The 19493-nt window shown below is 40.0% G+C and overlaps 1 protein-coding gene across 2 annotated transcripts in view; it reads left to right on the top strand.

Annotated features, from left to right (window-relative positions):
• The window catches only part of atp6v0a2a (ATPase H+ transporting V0 subunit a2a), a 29555-nt gene that overhangs the window by 6397 nt on the left and 3665 nt on the right, over positions 1-19493 (top strand). The window contains exons 2-18 of one of the 2 annotated variants that reach the window (XM_017489265.3): positions 1798-1949; positions 5058-5136; positions 5653-5750; positions 7919-8056; positions 8170-8267; positions 8939-9065; positions 9177-9259; positions 9475-9568; positions 10887-11099; positions 13540-13690; positions 14227-14366; positions 15147-15304; positions 16701-16791; positions 17268-17386; positions 18071-18281; positions 18397-18516; positions 18775-18885. In XM_017489265.3, the coding sequence (XP_017344754.1) occupies positions 1833-1949; positions 5058-5136; positions 5653-5750; positions 7919-8056; positions 8170-8267; positions 8939-9065; positions 9177-9259; positions 9475-9568; positions 10887-11099; positions 13540-13690; positions 14227-14366; positions 15147-15304; positions 16701-16791; positions 17268-17386; positions 18071-18281; positions 18397-18516; positions 18775-18885 (2148 nt within the window). In that variant the 5' untranslated portion in view covers positions 1798-1832. Of the gene's footprint in view, positions 1-1756; positions 1950-5057; positions 5137-5652; positions 5751-7918; positions 8057-8169; positions 8268-8938; positions 9066-9176; positions 9260-9474; positions 9569-10886; positions 11100-13539; positions 13691-14226; positions 14367-15146; positions 15305-16700; positions 16792-17267; positions 17387-18070; positions 18282-18396; positions 18517-18774; positions 18886-19493 lie in introns of both variants that reach the window. The other variant, XM_017489264.3, reaches the window with a different exon arrangement.

The following is a 19493-nucleotide window of genomic DNA, read 5'->3' as shown; positions in this document are numbered from 1 at the left end:
AGTGAGTGTAATATTTTCGAAAATAAATGAAATTCATAAAGTAAAACATCAAATAATGTGTTAATAATGAGCTTTCGGTATGGTACAGGGTGAACCGAATTCCCAGACGACTCTGTTTGTTTTGTCTTTCTGGTAGATTGTTGTTTTGCTTGTAGACTCGGGTTAACGTCGCAGAATAAACTCGGGCAGATATGCAATGAAATGATCTTCTCACCTCTTTCAGAATGGTTAGTAATTAGTCTCTGGATGACAAGTTTAATCCACACCAAACTAGCTTGCTACAGTCCCCTCCGAAACTATCGGAACAGCGCGGCCGATTCATTTGTTTGTGCTTTGGGTTTGAGATCAAAAGACGGAGAGTCAAGAGACGAGAGTTTAGGATTTCAGCTTTTATTTCCTGGTATGTCTATGTAGACGTGTTAAACGACATAGAACGTAGAACCTTTTGTATCAGACCACCCAATTTTTAGGTGTGCAAAAGGTATAGGAGCACGTAACTGACAGGTGTTTCTTGTTACCCAGGTGTGTCCTGTTAGATTAATTGTTTAAACAATCAATAGCTCAGCTTCAGAATGGCTTACTTGTTCTCCCATAGACAGCTCTCTGATCTTCATGTCGGTTTATCCTTTTTAACAGCAAATGCGGTCTTCACGGGTGAAAACTGAAGGCTAAAACCGAGAGTAGATGTTCAGAGCTATTTATTGTATAAACGACCAGTCTAACAGGAAACACCAAGACAGCCACATGTTACAGAAATTTCTCCCCTACAAATTGGATGGTCTGATACAAAAGGTATTTTGTTCTATGTCGTTTAGCACGCCTACATATAAATACCAGGAAATAAAAGCTGAAATCCTAAACTCTCTTCTCATATTAATCTTTTGCTCTCAAACCCAAATGTCTTCAGTCTACAGAAAAAAAACGAATGAACCAGCCTTTCCGTTCCAATAGTTTCAGAGGAGACTGTGTATAACCCGCTAGACCAGCTATATTCACTTGACATTGACTTTTTTTTTTTTAATCTGGTTTCGCAAAGTAGGCTATCCATGTCTGTGACTGAAAGCTTTGGCGTTACTTTGTAAATGTAGAAATATGAATACTGTATACACAGTACTATGTTTTAGGCACATGCGAAGAAATGATACGGAGCAAAGATGCCTTCAAAGTAATGAAACGAAATGTTTCTCCATAAAAAAAAACAAAAAAACGTAAAGAGCAGTAAACAGTAGTAAATGAAACAAACAAAAATAATAATAAAAATAGTAGTCTCCAGTATAATTAGTGCAGTTTTATAAGGAAATGAGCTGTAAGTTTTACTGAGCATCATGCAGAACCAGCACGGTTCTTCTGGAGACGTTGACTTTTAGAAAACTTTAGAAAACTAAAGTTTGGGCTTCTAAAATGTTTTTTTTTTGTACTGACTCGATGATGTAAATGTCATCAAATAAAAAAAATCTATAACAAAGTTTGTACTAAAGAAAAAAATAGGGTGTGTAAAACTTTTGCACAGTTTGATGCTTAATATGCTTTAACGTATGATGATGTCTGTATTCTTTGCTCGATATTTATTTTCAGATTTCCATCGTAATTTTGTTATTTACATCATTCCTGTGGAATACTTTCAGGCCTCAATGTCGAGCTTCAATTGTGATATCGAGACAACACTGTGACATTCATATTACAGTCTTATAGATAGTCTGTACTGAGCTGAAATCATAAATGTTTAAAGTGTGAACCCGAACTGGCAACCCTGCAGGAATCAGTGACTCCAATCTGGCAACCCTTGTTCTGGTGCAGATAGGGTTTTGTTTTATCCCCCCGGCTGCAGTAAGATGGGCTCGAGCTTCAGGAGCGAGGAGATGTGCCTGGCACAGCTCTTCCTGCAGTCTGCTTCAGCGTACGACTGCATCAGCGAGCTCGGGGAAATGGGCCTCGTCCAATTCCGAGATGTGAGTGCAAACTTCGTTCTTCTTAGCCCGTCTACTAGGGTGCTTCTTTAAAGGAGAGTAAACTGTACATACGCTTCTGGGTCTTCAGGATTAGCGTTATATGCATAATGTACGCGAATTGTTGCAACCGTAGGATTGTTGTGCGAGCGCTTTGCATTGTGGGATACGGTGCCCTGTTCTGAAAAGCAACCAGTTTGTTCATGTCCCATCAATTGATCAACAGAAAGTGGCACAAATCTGTTTAAAAGCCTGTGTTTTCTAGGATGCCTGCGGTGCTTTAGCACAAATTAATACCCTTCTGTGGTTTCCCTGTAGGTCACTGTGTGTGTGTGTGTGTGTGTGTGTGTGTGTGTGTGTTTTCTCAGTTTCCTCTGTTCTTACACACTTTAGTTCGGAGTGAATAATCAAATCTAATATCATGGCTATCAGTCCATCTTCTTATAGCTTCCCATTTTCAAAGAATATATTTTCTTATATCGGGACACAATTTAATAACAGGTCTAAATCAGTGTGTCTGTGTAACACTGTTGGAATGTAACCATGGCAACGATCCTAAATAACTTTTTTAGGCCAGGCTAACGAACAGAAAGGTGTTAATGTTGTAATAATATTATTATTATTATTATTATTATTATTATTATTATTATTATTATGCAGATTGATAGCCTACAGTGCATGATCATGTTTGAATTCAAAGCAACAAGAGGAGAGCGGGATAACACCCTGCAATTGTTACCATAGCGACTGTTGTGTATGGTAGGCTGTTAATATGTTGAAAGTGGGCTAAATTAAATGAGCATGTTGATATCGTTTAGTCTTGAAGGAAACATTTGAGTGTTAGATACTCTGGGAAAATTCAATGTTTAGTCATCATACCTCCGTGGAATACGTGGAAGTTGTGCATGCCGGACTTCGCGTAAGGTTTATTTTGTTCACGGAGCAGCTATAGCCCGAGAGTATCTCATTTACTCACCACTAACTACTTCAAATCGACATTAACACACGATATAACTTCTCAAGAGTTTATTTTTTTTTAATACGAGAGATCATTAAAAAAAAGAAAAAAAGAAGGCAACACGATACGTTAAGAGCCGGGGGGTGTAAACTTTTGAACAGGATGATCGGTGTAAATTGTTAGTATTTTGTCTTCTGGGAGATCTGTAAATAGCTTGTTTACTGTCTGAATGCAGTACTGAATGGGGGGGGGGAAAAGATCTTTAAACAGAATAATAACAATTTACACCGATCATCCTGTTCAAAAGTTTACACCCCCCTGGCTCTTAATGTATCGTGTCGCCTTCTTGAGCATCGGTGAACGTTTCCGCCTTTTGTAATAGTCGTGTACGAGTCCCTCAGTCGTCCTCGGTGTGAAAAGATGGATCTCGACATCGTATAGTCGCTGTTGGAAAGGAGTCAAATATGCAGAAGACCGAATACTTGTTGATGAGATCGGGGAAATCAGATGAACCCGTAAAGGGACCGTAGTGAAAAACACCTTAACTTTAAATGTAGAGTAAAGTGAACGAAGCGAATTACAAAACAGCTCTAAGTGGGAGGGGCATTCAGAGAAAACGCTTTGGCCGTAAGAGGATTCCAACTCCCAAGAGGACTATAACAAGGAAGTGCTTTTTTGAATCGTTTCCTTTCATCGCCTGTCATATAAAGCCAGTACGAGAAGATGCGATGGATATGTAAATAAATCACGCTGCACCGCAATATCATAAATGCATCATGATTAAAGCAAGGCGAGAGAGAGCGCGTCCGTAAGTGCGGTGTTAATCACTCTTGAGCAGGGACAGAGGAGAGTAGAACCGTTCCCTGTACTACATATAGGCGAGCACTGAGTACACTTCAACCACTCGCATTCGTTTTATTTGACTGCTTCAGCAGGACAATGTGTTCAGTCGATGACTGTAGGGACGGGGGTTGACCGTGGTTGTCGGAGGTGGAGAAGGGTGGAATTCAAATAATAACGGACCGAAAAGTCGATTAGGGACTCTTGAAGCAGCTAAACAAGTGTGTATACTGTGGGTGTACGCTAAAATCGATCCTTAGATGTCGTTATACTGTACACAAACAGCCCTGGGGAAAAAGGAAGCATACGGCGTATACGTGCATGTTGCACCGAATACACCGCCGGTGCAGAGAACCAATCAGATCGTCCTGAAGAAACCCTGATTGTGCGGCTGTGGATCAGGTGGTAGAGCGGGTCGTCCACTAATCGTAGGGTCGGCGGTTCGATTCCCGGCCCACGTGACTCCACATGCCGAAGTGTCCTTGGGTAAGACACTGAACCCCAAGTCGCTCCCGATGGCACGTTAGCGCCTTGCATGGCAGCTCTGCTACCGTTGGTGAGTGAGTGTGTGTGTGTGAGTGGGTGAAGGAGAACCAGTGTAAAGCGCTATGTGGATTCGTTCTTCCTTGCTCAGATACATCATGGTCTGTAAAAATATCAAAATATAGATTTAACCCCAATGCTTTCGGGAAACTTAGCCCAGGATTGGTGATCACAGGATCACTAAAAAGCTGGGTGATGTGTTTTGAGCAAGGCATGCTGGGAGAACGCAGTCGAAAGCTCAGTTCGGTTCGGTCAGGACGCGTCGATTCGTTTCCTGTAAAGTTGTTTGTTTTTATTTAGCCAGCTTTCTAAACCACTCAGATTTTTATAGGCTAACGTTAACGTAACGTCGTTGCTACGGTTACGACTCGCAGGGTGTTATCGAAGACTTTAATTAAAACGTTTCCATTCCTTGCAGCCTATGAATTATTCCTTGAGCAGCGTGACAGAGAAGGTGATGGCGAAGTGTAAACGTATGCCTAATTTATGATTGTTGTCATGGTTACATTCCAGTGTGATATGATTGAGAGCGGTGATTAAATTTTTGGCTGTAGAGGCGCTCGGTATGAAACGCCAGCCAATCAGAAATGAGTATTTTAAGACAGCCATGGTACAATGTGGAATGATATGAGTGTTCTAACAGTGTTATAGCGAGTAACAATGCTGCGCTGGTGTTTAGCTGCTGCGAGGTCGTCCTGGTGTGTCGGTGAGATATTGATTAAAGTGGAATAAAGCCCAGACGTGAGGTGACGGCTAATGTCTCATTTCAGCTCAACCCCAGTGTCAGCCCCTTCCAGCGCCGCTTTGTCAGCGAGATCAAGAGGTGTGAAGAGATGGAGAGAATTCTGGGTAAGAGGGATTGCACTGACACGTTTTAGTGATCTCTTAAGCAAATGGACACACACCAGTGTTCACCAGTGTGCTAGTCAGTAGCTTGACTACTACTGCTAATTCGGGTCTCACCCCAGCGCTCAACTGCATTTACAATGCCCTCCATTAATATTGGCACCCTTGGTAAATATGAGCAAAGAAGGCTGTGACAAATTGTCTTTATCATTTAATCTTTTGTTCAGAAACATTCACAAAAATACTCTGCTCTCATAGATATCAAAGAACTGCAAACACAACACAGGTTTATTAAAGAAATCTTATGAGTGGAGGGAACTGTAATATACAGTTGATATTTAATTGTTTTATAATTGATAGTTATTCTGCTCTGTGTTTCGTGTTTTCAGTTAATATATATTCATTAATATTAGTGAAGAATGATGGACTCTTGGTTTGTGTGTGTGTGTGTGTGTGTGTGTGTGTGTGTGTGTGTGTGTGTGTGTGTGTGTGTGTGTGTGTGTGTGTGTGTGTACACAGCATACATCTTAAAGGAAATCAAAAAGGCCAACATTGCCATTCCAGAGCCTGAAGTCAGTCCTGTAGCTCCTGCGCCCAAACACGTGCTAGAGATTATGGTAATAATCTGTCTGTCTGTCTGTCTGTCTCTCTGACTGTCTGTCTGTATGTCTGTCTGTCTGTCTGTCTCTCTGACTGTCTGACTGTCTGTCTGTATGACTATCTGTCTGACTATCTGTCTGTCTCTCTGACTGTCTGACTATCTGTCTGTCTCTCTGACTGTCTGACTATCTGTCTGCCTGTCTGACTATCTGTCTGTCTGTTTGACTATCTGTCTCTCTGACTATCTGTCTGTCTGACTCTGTCAGTCTGACTATTTGTCTGTCTGTCTGAATGTTTGTCAGTCTGACTGTCTGTCAGTCTGACTCTCTGACTGTCTGTCTGTCTGACTATCTGTCTGTCTGTCTGTCTGACTCTGTTTATCTGACTATATGTCTGACTATCTGTCTATCTGTCTGTCTGTCTCTCTGACTATCTGTCTGTCTGACTATCTGTCTGTCTGTCTGCCTATTTGTCTGACTCTGTCTGTTTGTTTGTCTGACTATCTGTCTGTCTGTCTATCTGACTATTTATCTTATCATACTGTTGCCTGTATCTTTCATACATCAGATTTTTTCCTACATGTTGAGATTTTCACAGATGTTTTTCACAGATGTCTGTTCCATCACGCTGGTATGACAGTAATATTGCTGTAACTTTGTTAAATCGGATTTCTGAAACGAGTTCATCAGGTTATCTGTCTAATATACATGAGCATGCGAGCACATTTGAACCATGTCTGTGGTATTTAAAGGGTGAATGAGTGAAGGGAAATGTATCTGGTAAATGTGTGTATGTTTTGATTTCACACGAGTATCGTATGTCTTCTGAGAGAGAGAGAGAGAGAGAGAGAGAGAGAGAGAGAGAGAGAGAGAGAGAGAGAGAGAGGTGAATATGATAATCGGCATGTCTTTATTAAACTTTATTAGACCAGAAACCCCTTTTTATTTTATTTTATTACAACCCCACAGATATTAAACAATATACGAATGTATACCATATTTCTATGCTTTATATTTTATGCACATATTTCTATGCTTTATGCTTTTTTTTTTATGTAAATTGTTATTATTTTGTCTTCTGGGAAACATGTAAATATCTCATGTAGCTTCTGAAGGGCAGTACTAAATGAACAACTGTGAACAAAATATTAACAATTTACACCGATCATCCTGTTCAAAAGTTTACACCCCCCTGGCTATTAATGTGTCGTGTTGCCTCCTTGAGTCGTGTACGAGTCCCTCGGTCGTCCTCGGTGTGAAAAGACGGATCTCCACATCATACTGCCGCTGTTGGAAAGGAGTCAACTATGCAGAAGATGCTGGAAAAGCAAAGAACGTGCAGGACCTGGAGGATTTTTCTGAAGAACAGTGGGCAGTTTAACTGCTCAGGACAAAGGGACTCGTGAAGAACTCTCACAGAACATAAACACATTGAGTCGTTGATCATCCACGTAACGACACAGTATTAAGAATCGAGGGTGTGTAAACTTTTGAACGGGGTAATTTGTGTACTTAATAAAAAACAAAGTGCAATTTTTATGATCTATCTTTTTTTTTTTTTTTTTTTTTTTTTTTTTTTTTTTTTTTTTTTAATTATTAATATTTTGTACACGTATGTACATCAACAAACTGTCTTCATATTTATATTTTGTAAATTGTTTTGTAAATCTGATCTAAATGACATTTTTCATTTTTGAAAATGTGTTTCCTAAAAAAAATTGTATTCAGTTCTTTTTCTCTTCATATGTTTTTGTATTTTTTAATACGGTTTTATACCGTAATAAACTATATCGTACTATTGTGTGTATAATAACACATACAGTTGTGCTTATTTTTGTATTTTTCACTTGGAAGTCTTTGAATGTTTGTATTTTTACGGAAAAATGAAATATTTTTGTGATGTTTGTTTAGCTTAATCATTTTATATGTACATATTTTAAATAAAGGTTTAACCTTAAATATTTGTTCATTCATTCATCTTCAGTAACTGCTCTATCCCGGTCAGGGTTGTGGTGGATCCAGAGCCGGATCCCGGGAATACCAGACGGGAGGCGGGAACATATTAGAGTATTATATTACTTATTTGTGTCTGTTGGGTTAATAAATAAGTGTGTGTGTGTGTGTGTGTGTGTGTGTGTGTGTGTGTGTGTGTGTGTGTGTGTGTGTGTGTGTGTGTGTGTGTGTAGGAGCGGCTGCAACGTTTGGAGGTGGAGCTCAGCGAGGTGACCAAGAACAGGGAGAAACTCCAGCGGAACCTTCTGGAGCTTACCGAGTACACACACATGCTGAGGATCACACACACCTTTATGCACAGCCGCTCTAGGGTGAGACACACACACACACACACACACACACACACACACACACACACCCCCCAAACCCATACATCTCAGACACACTCTCATCTCAATCAACTCTTGTGTGTGTGTGTGTTCAGCATGAGGCTCTGGGCCCGCAGTACGAGGAGTTCCCATCTCTGGAGCCCGAGTCTGTGGCCGGCTGCACCAGCATGCAGAGACTGGGGGCCAAACTGGGGTGAGTGATGATGGAGCGTCACTTCATCCCTACGGCTGTGTCCCAAACACCAGTGTTTCATACATGAGTCATCATTATGATTTTATAAACACCACAGAGAGAAGATGGTGCAAAAAAAAAAAAAAACCATCCTAAAGTGGCACTATTGTGGCCTGTTAGCGAATCGGGTGACGTCTCAAATCACTCACTTCACGTGTGTGTAGTGTGTTGATGCTAGAAAGCTTGGTGAGATGCTGTGAACTAGAGCCACAGGGAGATGAAGTGTGGAACTGTGGAACAGTTTTTCCCGCCGCGGTCTTCTTGACATCGCGGAAGGGGCGGAGCCATCACGGGGCTTTGGGTACTTTTAATACTTCAAAATGGCCGCTGCACCAACAGAGGGCGCCGACATGTTAAACTATCAGGCCTGCTAGCTATATGTTACAGATAATGTAGCTAGATTTATTTCATTGCAGTGCGTTATGGGTAATAGACACAGAAATAAAATAATAAAGGTTTGGTGTTTGAGACACAGACTCTGTTATTCGCTCTTTATTTCAAGAAAAAAGAATCAATGGAAACCTTTTAGGATATATCAATATTAGGTATAATTTAGAATCAAGGTCCGTATCAAGTTAGAGTGTGTGTGTGTGTGTGTGTGTGTGTGTGTGTGTGTGTGTGTGTGTTTTTAGGTTCATCTCAGGGCTGATCCAGCGGGTGAAGATGGAGGCGTTTGAGCGTATGCTGTGGCGAGTGTGTAAAGGTTACACCATACTCAGCTACGCCGAGGTGGACGAGAATTTGGTCGATCTCGACACTGTGAGTGTACACACACACACACACACACACACACACACACACACACACACACACACACACGCATATACACAGTGTGTGTTATTGTTGGTTTTCCTCCATTTCCTCCTGCAGGGAGAGATCAATAAGAGCGTGGTCTTCCTCATCTCATTCTGGGGCGATCAGATTGGACAAAAGGTTCAGAAGATCTGTGACTGGTGAGTAAGAGAAGTTTATGGCGCTGTCCGAAAACAAATTTTAATAAAGAAAGATTCCAACTGAAACACACACACACACACACACACACACACACGGGTAGGACAGAAACTGTAGCATGTGGTGAAATACATACAAAGTCTGCATACTTTTGCTTATTGTTTTCTTGTGTTTTTACGTGTCCGTGTGTGTGTGTGTGTGTCCGTGTGTGTTTCAGTTACCACTGCCATGTGTATCCCCACCCAGAGACCGACGAGGAGCGAGCGGATGTAGTGGACAGCTTAAGGACGCGTATTCAAGATCTCAATGATGTATGTACTTTTACATTCTCAAGATTTCTTTCCTCATCATGCCTGAGGGACACAGACTGCAGTTTCACTAACATTTAAAGCTCTCAGTGAGGAAATAACCCAGAATCATGCTGGTAGTCTACTACTGCTACTACTAATTCAACAACTACTGAAGCTACAGCTAGTACTACTACTACTACTACTACTACTACTACTACTACTACTGGTAATACTACTACTACTACTACTAATACTACACCTAGTGCTTCTACAACTACTAATACTAATGCTAACTACTAGAATGACTACTACTACAACTTCTAAGTACTACTGCTACTAATAATAATAATACCAATGCTTGTAGTACTACTTCTTATACTACTACAGCAACCAGTAATTCTACTATCCTATTACTACTTATTATTATTATTATTATTATTATTATTATTATTATTATTATTATTACAACTACTACTACAACTAGTACTATGTAACAATACAACTACTACTACTACTACTTCAATTACTACCACTAATACTACCCATGCTGCTACTACTACTACTACTATTTATACAACTACTATTACAACTTCAACCAGTACTACAACTGCTGCTCTTGAAACTACTACTATTACTATTACTACTAATACTACCCATGCTACTACTACAACAACCAGTAAGGTCTTATTACTACTTTAATAAGATTATTACAATCTTATTACTACTACTACTTTATAATTTATAACAATAAATTATTATTACTACTACTACTACTACTACTAATAATAATAATAATAATAATAATAATAATAATACAACTACTACTACAACTGCTGCTAGTACTACTTCTGCTGCAACTGCTACTAACATAACTAGTACTACTACCCATGCTACTTCTACAGCAACTAGTAATGTTACTATCCTATTAATACTACTACTACTAATCTTCTTATACAACTAGTACTACCACTACTACTAATACTACACATGCTACTACAATTACAACAACTAGTAATGCTACGATCCTACTACTACTAGTACTACAACTAATACATCTAGTACTACTAATACTACTACAACTACTAATACTACCCATGCTATTAATAATACTCCTGCTACTCCTGCTACAACTACCATCACAGGTTGTAATAATAATATTAAGAACAACAGCAACAATACTAATCATCATAATAATAACAACTTATTGGTACTTATTTACATGTTTGTTTCTATGTTTATTCTTTGACAACGTCTGAACTTTATTTGTAGCATACTGTTCGAAAAGGACTTGATATTATGTACACTGTGATGTTACTTGTTACGTGTGTGTGTTTTTCAGGTGCTCCGCCGGACTGAAGATTACCTGAAGCAGGTGCTCCATAAGGCCTCAGAGTCAGCACACTCCTGGGTGCTGCAGGTGAAGAAGATGAAGGCCATCTATCACATCCTCAACCTGTGCAGCTTCGACGTCACCAACAAGTGTCTCATAGCCGAGGTGTGGTGTCCCGTTAGTGACTTGACCAACCTGCGGAGGGCTCTGGAGGAGGGTTCGGTGAGAGGAAAACCAAACATGCTGTTGTTGTGTTCTGTATTGCAGTTGGCCTGGTGTGGCCTAGTGAAGTGACCTTGTAAATAACCAGGTCCAGGAGGCTAATTAGTCTGGGTTCAAACTATAAAGGCATAAGACAGACAGACAGACGGTTGGACAGATGGGTAGGTGGGTAGATAGATAGATGGGTAGGTAGATAGACAGTAGATAGATAGATGGGTTGGTAGATAGATAGATGGTAGATAGATGGTAGATAGATGGGTAGATAGATAGATGGGTAGATAGATGGGTTGGTAGATAGATAGATGGTAGATAGATGGGTAGATAGATAGATGGGTAGATAGATAGGTGGGTAGATAGATAGATGGGTAGGTAGATAGACAGTAGATAGATAGATGGGTTGGTAGATAGATAGATGGTAGATAGATGGGTAGATAGATAGATGGGTTTGTAGATAGATAGGTGGGTAGATAGATGGGTAGGTAGGTAGATGGGTGGGTAGGTAGATGGGTAGATAGAGAGATGGGTAGATAGAGAGATGGGTAGGTAGATAGATGGGTGGGTAGGTAGGTAGATGAGTAGGTAGATAGATGGGTACATATATAGATGGGTTTGTAGATAGATAGGTGGGTAGATAGATAGATGGGTAGGTAGATAGATGGGTGGGTAGGTAGGTAGATAGATAGGTGGGTAGATAGATAGATGGGTAGGTAGATAGACAGTAGATAGATAGATGGGTTGGTAGATAGATAGATGGTAGATAGATGGGTAGATAGATGGGTTTGTAGATAGATAGGTGGGTAGATAGGTAGATGGGTAGGTAGGTAGATGGGTGGGTAGGTAGATGGATAGATGGGTAGATAGGTGGGTAGATAGAGAGATGGGTAGGTAGATGGGTAGGTAGGTAGATGGGTGGGTAGGTAGATGGATAGATGGGTAGATAGGTGGGTAGATAGAGAGATGGGTAGGTAGATGGGTAGGTAGGTAGATGGGTGGGTAGGTAGATGGATAGATGGGTAGATAGGTGGGTAGATAGAGAGATGGGTAGATAGAGAGATGGGTAGGTAGATAGATGGGTGGGTAGGTAGGTAGATGAGTAGGTAGATAGATGGGTACATATATAGATGGGTTTGTAGATAGGTGGGTAGATAGATAGATGGGTAGGTAGATAGATGGGTGGGTAGGTAGGTAGGTAGATAGATAGATGGGTAGATAGATGGATGGGTAGGTAGATAGATGGGTGGGTAGGTAGGTAGATAGATAGGTGGGTAGATAGATAGATGGGTAGGTAGATAGACAGTAGATAGATAGATGGGTTGGTAGATAGATAGATGGTAGATAGATGGGTAGATAGATGGGTTTGTAGATAGATAGGTGGGTAGATAGGTAGATGGGTAGGTAGGTAGATGGGTGGGTAGGTAGATGGATAGATGGGTAGATAGGTGGGTAGATAGAGAGATGGGTAGGTAGATGGGTAGGTAGGTAGATGGGTGGGTAGGTAGATGGATAGATGGGTAGATAGGTGGGTAGATAGAGAGATGGGTAGGTAGATGGGTAGGTAGGTAGATGGGTGGGTAGGTAGATGGATAGATGGGTAGATAGGTGGGTAGATAGAGAGATGGGTAGATAGAGAGATGGGTAGGTAGATAGATGGGTGGGTAGGTAGGTAGATGAGTAGGTAGATAGATGGGTACATATATAGATGGGTTTGTAGATAGGTGGGTAGGTAGATAGATGGGTGGGTAGGTAGGTAGGTAGATAGATAGATGGGTAGATAGATGGATAGATAGATGGGTAGATAGATAGATGGGTTTGTAGATAGATAGGTGGGTAGATGGATAGATGGGTAGGTAGGTAGATGGGTGGGTAGATAGATGGGTAGGTAGGTAGATGGGTGGGTAGGTAGGTAGATAGATAGATGGGTAGATAGATAGATAGATGGGTTTGTAGATAGGTGGGTAGATGGATAGATGGGTAGGTAGGTAGATGGATAGATGGGTAGATAGGTGGGTAGATAGAGAGATGGGTAGGTAGGTAGATGAGTAGGTAGATAGATGGTAGATAGATGGGTAGATATATAGATGGGTTTGTAGATAGATAGGTGGGTATATAGATGGGTTTGTAGATAGATAGGTGGGTGGGTAGGTAGATAGATGGGTAGGTAGGTAGATAGATAGATGGGTAGATAGATGGATAGGTAGGTAGATAGATAGATGGGTGGGTAGATAGATAAATAGATGGGTAGATAGATAGACAGATTTGCACTCAGGGAATCTGACAGATAAAGGCATCTGTAAATCTCTGTGAATGTAAACGTACACCTGTATAGATTATTACTACTACTGTTGTCCTACTACTTTTGTTTAGTAAAGGATGTAAAAAGGGTCCATGTTTTGTACTGAGTAGAACATTATGGCTAACTGATCTCTTCAAATGTGGACAGAGGAAAGGAGACGCCACCGTGCCGTCGTTTGTGAATCGTATCCCAAGTAAAGACACGCCGCCTACACTTTTGAGGAGCAACAAGTTCACGTGCGGCTTTCAAAGCATCGTGGAGGCATACGGAGTCGGAGATTACCGAGAGGTCAGTCCAGGTGAGTGCTGCTGATGATAACTCGGTGCTTTTATTCCTCTTTAACACTCCGTGACTAAGCCTGCATTCCTGCTAGCACCCACTGATTTTGTGTGCAAGTCCTGCACTTACACTGTGCTGCGATTCCAGTGAAAGCAATAATATTGTGTGTGTGTGTGTGTGTGTATATATATATATATATATATATATATATATATATATATATATATATATATATATATATATATATATATATATATATATATATATATATATATAATATGTGTATATGTATAATATGTGTATATGTATGTATGTATGTTATACAGTATTTATATTTTATGATTTTAAGATTGTTGTGAAGCAACAAATTCAAATGATTTAGTCCTGCCAATCCCTATTAATCCAATCCTAGTGCACAGGTTCGTTTTTATATTTTGCAAATAAGACTACAGATATTATATACTGCGCAGATATATAAATCGCAGTACGTACGTTTCACTAGTTCTATACACATACATTTCATGATGTATGAATAGAAATGCTTTCTATCCGCAGCACCCTTCACTCTCATCACATTTCCCTTCCTGTTTGCGGTGATGTTTGGGGATCTGGGACACGGCGCCGTCATGGCGCTCTTTGCCCTGTGGATGGTACTGAACGAGAAAAACTACAAACGAAGGCACTCAGGAAATGAGGTCAGAGCTGGAAACTAAATTAAAACCATACTGGAAATGTGTTATTCATCAGAGAGGAAAGTTAGGACTCTTATGTCCACCAGTAAAAGCTGTTTTCAGTTTATACACCGGAAAAATATTCATCCTTATTATTTAAAAAAAAAAAAAAAACCCATTGAGACAGATGCAGTGTTCAGCTGTGTGTTAAATCCTCATATGACACTGAAATCTATCTGAATATAGTGTTCGTACACTATTTGCTTTTTTTTATGCCAGTCGTGATGTATACACAATTCTACAGTCCCCGCTGAAAGGATTGTAACGGCAAGGGCAAATAATTATTATAGTTATTATAATTTTGTGCTATACACCCTTTACTCAGTGGAAGGACTGAATAAAGCAGTAGTTTTATTAGGACAAACAAAAAAGTATTAAATACGTTTCAGTTAGCGTGTTCAATACTTTTTCCCCCGTCTCATTCCTCTTTATTACACATAACTTCATTTATGGATTTTAATGTTTGGGTTTCTTTATGTGTGTGGATTTCTTGAGTTAATACCGAAGTCTGGTGAAAATTTCATGTGAATAACCTCATTGGAAATATATTTACTGAAACAAATGTTGAAGCGTTCAATATTTATTCCGCCCCCTGGATAAAAAAAAAAAGTTGTGTGTGTAAATAAAATGAGGACTGCGTGAGCATTTGGATATTGTGTTTGCACAGTGCACCTGCTAGAATGCAAAAAAAACAACAAAAAACATATTAGACAGCATCACGGTGCTGCTTTTATCCATGTGTAGATATGGAACATGTTTTTTGAGGGGCGATATATCATCCTGATGATGGGTGTGTTCTCCATCTACACGGGACTCATCTACAACGACTGCTTCTCTAAATCACTCAACATCTTCGGCTCGGGCTGGAGCATCAAGGCCATGTTCACCGAACAGGAGTGGACGTAAGACACGCATACACACATGCGTAATTATAAGCAAGTAGGGACGCCGTAGGAAAAACATGTGCAAGTGGGAACAGTAAATTCAAATCATTTGCTTATTATTTTATATTCTTCTTTTTTTTTTTTTGGTTAGTGTACCAAAGTCATATATAAGATAAGACATGTATCTAAAGCTTGGAGAAAAATCCAAACTTCTTTGCATTAAAGTGCACCTATTATGGTTTTTCAGTTATTACCGTTCATGTAGTGTGTTTGTGAATGTAGAGCTGTTTGTGAATGTAAAAAGTCTGCAAAGTTTAAAAAATCAAAGCGCACGACAAACAGAGTTATCGACTCCCAAAAGAAGGAACCGATTCTGAACGGCTGAAACGAGTCGTTAGTGATTCCAGACTTACTTCCTGTACTAACCTTAGGTTTCTAACAAAAAGCTCCGCCTCTGGATTTCATCGGCTGCTCGCTGACAGCGTTAGACCAATCACGACAGACTGGCACATCTGACCAATCAGAGCAGAGTATTCTCTCTGAAAGGAGGAGTTTAGAATGAATCCTTTAGAACGAATCATTTAATAGTCGTTTTTGGCACTGTGGGTAAAAGATAATGCTGCAGTTTAAATTATGAGCGCGTTCAAGTGTTTTTTGACCTCGGATGCAAGTAAATCTATTGTATGAGACCTTTTAAAACAAGATTAGGCACGTTTCAAATCCATAATAGGTGCGCTTTAATATCGCAAGGTTATTTGGCATATTCAGCACTTTAGCACCCCCTACAGCTAGAGTTATGCTGTTGCACTTTACTGGGAAGTGGGCAGTTATTATGTAACTCGGTGGGAGGAAAAAAAACATGGCCGCCTCCATGTTTATCTTTTTTTTTAGCAACAGTCTAGCCAGCTAACTGTGAGAAGCGATGTACATTTAATACAGTTACAGAATTAACAAGCGAATATGACTGTATGTTGATTTATCTAAAGAAAATACTAGTATATACAATATAACTCATTTAAAAGTTAAAAAAAAAAAAAAAAAAACAAGTCCAAACTTTGTTTACTGTTGATGCTCCTCAATGGGTGTTGAGGAGACCATTCTGAGTTCCTGAGTAGACTTGAGAGAGGTTTTGTCTTTTTTTTTTCTTCCCCCTACTCGGAAGTCATAAATTCCGAGTTCTTGTTTGTCTTCTACAATAATGTCAATTTCTATAGGTAATTCAGTACCAAACTGTAGTGTTAATTCACACCACGGCTGACGAGTAGCTAGCTGTTCTACCGTAAGGACACTAGTACTACTACAAAAATTCTGAAATATACAGTGCTTGCATGTTGTTGTTGTTTTTTTTTTAAAAACACATAAGGTCCAGAAAATACAGTAAACTCTATTTTTCTTCCATTTCTACATTACATAGAAACGAAACTTTACAGACGAATGCTTTCCTGACGCTTGATCCCAACGTGTCTGGAGTTTTCACCGGACCCTATCCGCTGGGCATCGATCCGGTATGGGATACGACATTTCTACAGGCTTTCAAAAACATTTATAAAAGGAGATTTAGGTCCTTAAATGTAAATATGTGTAAGTGAATGAATTAAACTCCCAAGGATATTAACATTTACAGTGTATAAGGTATCATAAAGCAAGTTATATAGCAGCTACTATGAGTTCGGCTGCAACTCCAGTGAAACTAATAGGAAAAGTATTGTATAGTAAATGTAATATTCGTGTAAATATCGTATTGTGAATGTATTTATTAGTGTGAGGAATTTATAGAGAGTTAAAGGTAATACTTAAATGCGCTCTCTTTGATTGCTACGTTTTGTTGGTTGAATTCTTTGTGTTATTTTATTTGACTCTTCTGGATTTTAATGCTGGGCTAATGACTGGAAATGTGAATAAAGAGGTCTAATTTTCTCCCTCTGATGTGTGTGTGTGTGTGTGTGTGTGTGTGTGTGTGTGTGTGTGTGTGTGTGTGTAGATTTGGAACATGGCAGTGAATCGGCTGGCTTTTCTGAACTCGTATAAGATGAAGATGTCGGTGATCATCGGAGTTTTGCACATGAGCTTCGGCGTGGTGCTCAGCGTCTTCAACCACCTGTGAGTCGCTCAAAAATAGAAAAGAAAATATATCGCACTTATAGCAGCGAGACGTTCAGTTTAATTTCACAAACCAACAAAACTGGGAAAATTGTTAAGACATGTTAAGTCCTTTCCCTTTATAACTGCCTCCCCGATATCACGGAAAAAACTTTCATTTTCAGCATTTTAAAATCATTTTATTTTTATCATGTCTATTTGTCTACGTGTCTGTCTGTCTGTCTGTCTGTCTGTGTGTATTTATGTCTCTTTGTCTACATGTCTGTCTGAGTGTTTGTCTGTCTGTCTGTGTGTTTGTATGCATGTCTGTTTGTCTACATGTCTGTCTGTGTGTTTGTATATATGCCTATTTGTCTACATGTCTGTCTGTCTGTGTGTCTGTATGTTTGTCTATTTGTCTGCATGTCTGTCTGAGTGACTGTCTGCGAGTCTGTTGTGTCTCTATCTGTTTGTCTATCTGTCTATCCATTTTCCTTTCTGTATGTCTATCTGTCGACCTGTCTGTCTGTCTGTCTGTCTGGTGTGTCTATCTGTCTACATGTCTGTCTCTGTCTAACAAACCCAATCAGTGTCTCTCTCTCTCTCTCTCTCTCTCTCTCTCTCTTTCATTGCTGTCTCTTTCTGTGTGTCTGTATATCTCTTATCTCTCTGTATGTGTTTTACATGTGTTCTGTGTTTTCTCAGACACTTCCGTCAGCGCTTTAAGCTCTACCTGCTCTTCCTGCCTGAGCTGCTCTTCCTGCTGTCCCTCTTCGGGTATCTGCTGTGTCTGATCGTGTATAAGTGGCTGCGTTTCTCAGCGTGTGATTCTCGCTCAGCTCCCAGCATCCTCCTGCACTTCATCAACATGTTCCTCATGCAGTCCAGCTCGACCACACCCCTTTACCCCGGACAGGTAAGTGGGGGTGTGTGTAAGATCACAGTGTATCTGTGCATACTGACCTGACTGTGTGGTATATACTAATGTATGTGTGTGTGTGTGTGTGTGTGTGTGTGTGTGCGCGTGTCAGACGGCATTGCAGGTATTCCTTCTGGTCATCGCTTTGCTGTGTGTGCCTGTGCTGTTGCTAGGGAAACCGCTTTACCTCCACTGGTTGCATCACGGCACTAAGGGCCTGGGAGTACGCAGGGTAAGTGTGAGTTTGAGGGTGTGTGTGTGTGTGTGTGTTCTAACTACATTTGCTTTCTGTTATCACTGCGGTTGCCAGATAATATGATTAATATCTGAAGCTGGGATTTTAAAAGTTAAATCCTAACATATAAAACACAACCTTACATATTCTATGACTGTCATATAGTGTGTTATTGATTGATGTGTGTGTGTGTGTGTGTGTGTGTGTGTGTGTGTGTGTGTGTGTGTGTGTGTGTGTGTGTGTGTGTGTGCGCAGGGTTATGAGAGAGTTCGGCGTGTGAGCGAGGACGATCTGTCCCCATCTGTAGTCCATGATGAGGAGGAAGGACTGGAGGATCACACAGGACGGGAGAGCAGCACACTCCAGGTTACACACAGTGAACGCTCTGTTGTTCTTATTAATACGTCTTGTATTTAAATATTCTATTTCTAGACTCAACACTTGGACATGACTGTCACTTTTTATATTTTATTACATTTTTTATCTCTGCACTTTTCAGAGCCAGGGATCTTTATCATAATAGTTATAAAATACAAATCTATTTATTTATATTAATATGATTTTATATAATGTGTATATATATAGTATGTGTATATGTATATGTATTGTTCTTGATTTTATTCTTATCATAGTTATTCTTTTTTCTTTTTTAACAAAGTGAGAATTGATAAGACAAGTTTTTCAGTTCTCTCTCTCTCTCACTTTGGGTCTCTCTCTTTCTCTCTGTCTCTTTTCTCTTTCTTACATACTGTCTCTCTCGCTCTCTTTTTTTTTTTTTTCTTCCCCTCTCATTCCCTCTAATGCTGTCTGTCTCTCTGCCGCTCATTTCCTCTAACGCGGTTTCTCTCTGTCTCTCAGTCCCTCTAACGCTGTCTCTCATTCCTTCTAACTCTTTCTCAAACTGTCTCTCTCTCTCTTTGTCTCTCAGACCCTCTAACACTGACTCTCATACTGTCTCTCTCTCTCTCTCTCTC

Source organism: Ictalurus punctatus, chromosome 16, assembly GCF_001660625.3.
Source record: "Ictalurus punctatus breed USDA103 chromosome 16, Coco_2.0, whole genome shotgun sequence".
In the NCBI taxonomy this organism is placed as follows: Eukaryota; Metazoa; Chordata; class Actinopteri; order Siluriformes; family Ictaluridae; genus Ictalurus; species Ictalurus punctatus.
The sequence above is the reverse complement of the archived record's forward strand: the minus strand, read 5'-3'. Positions and strand labels throughout refer to the sequence as shown.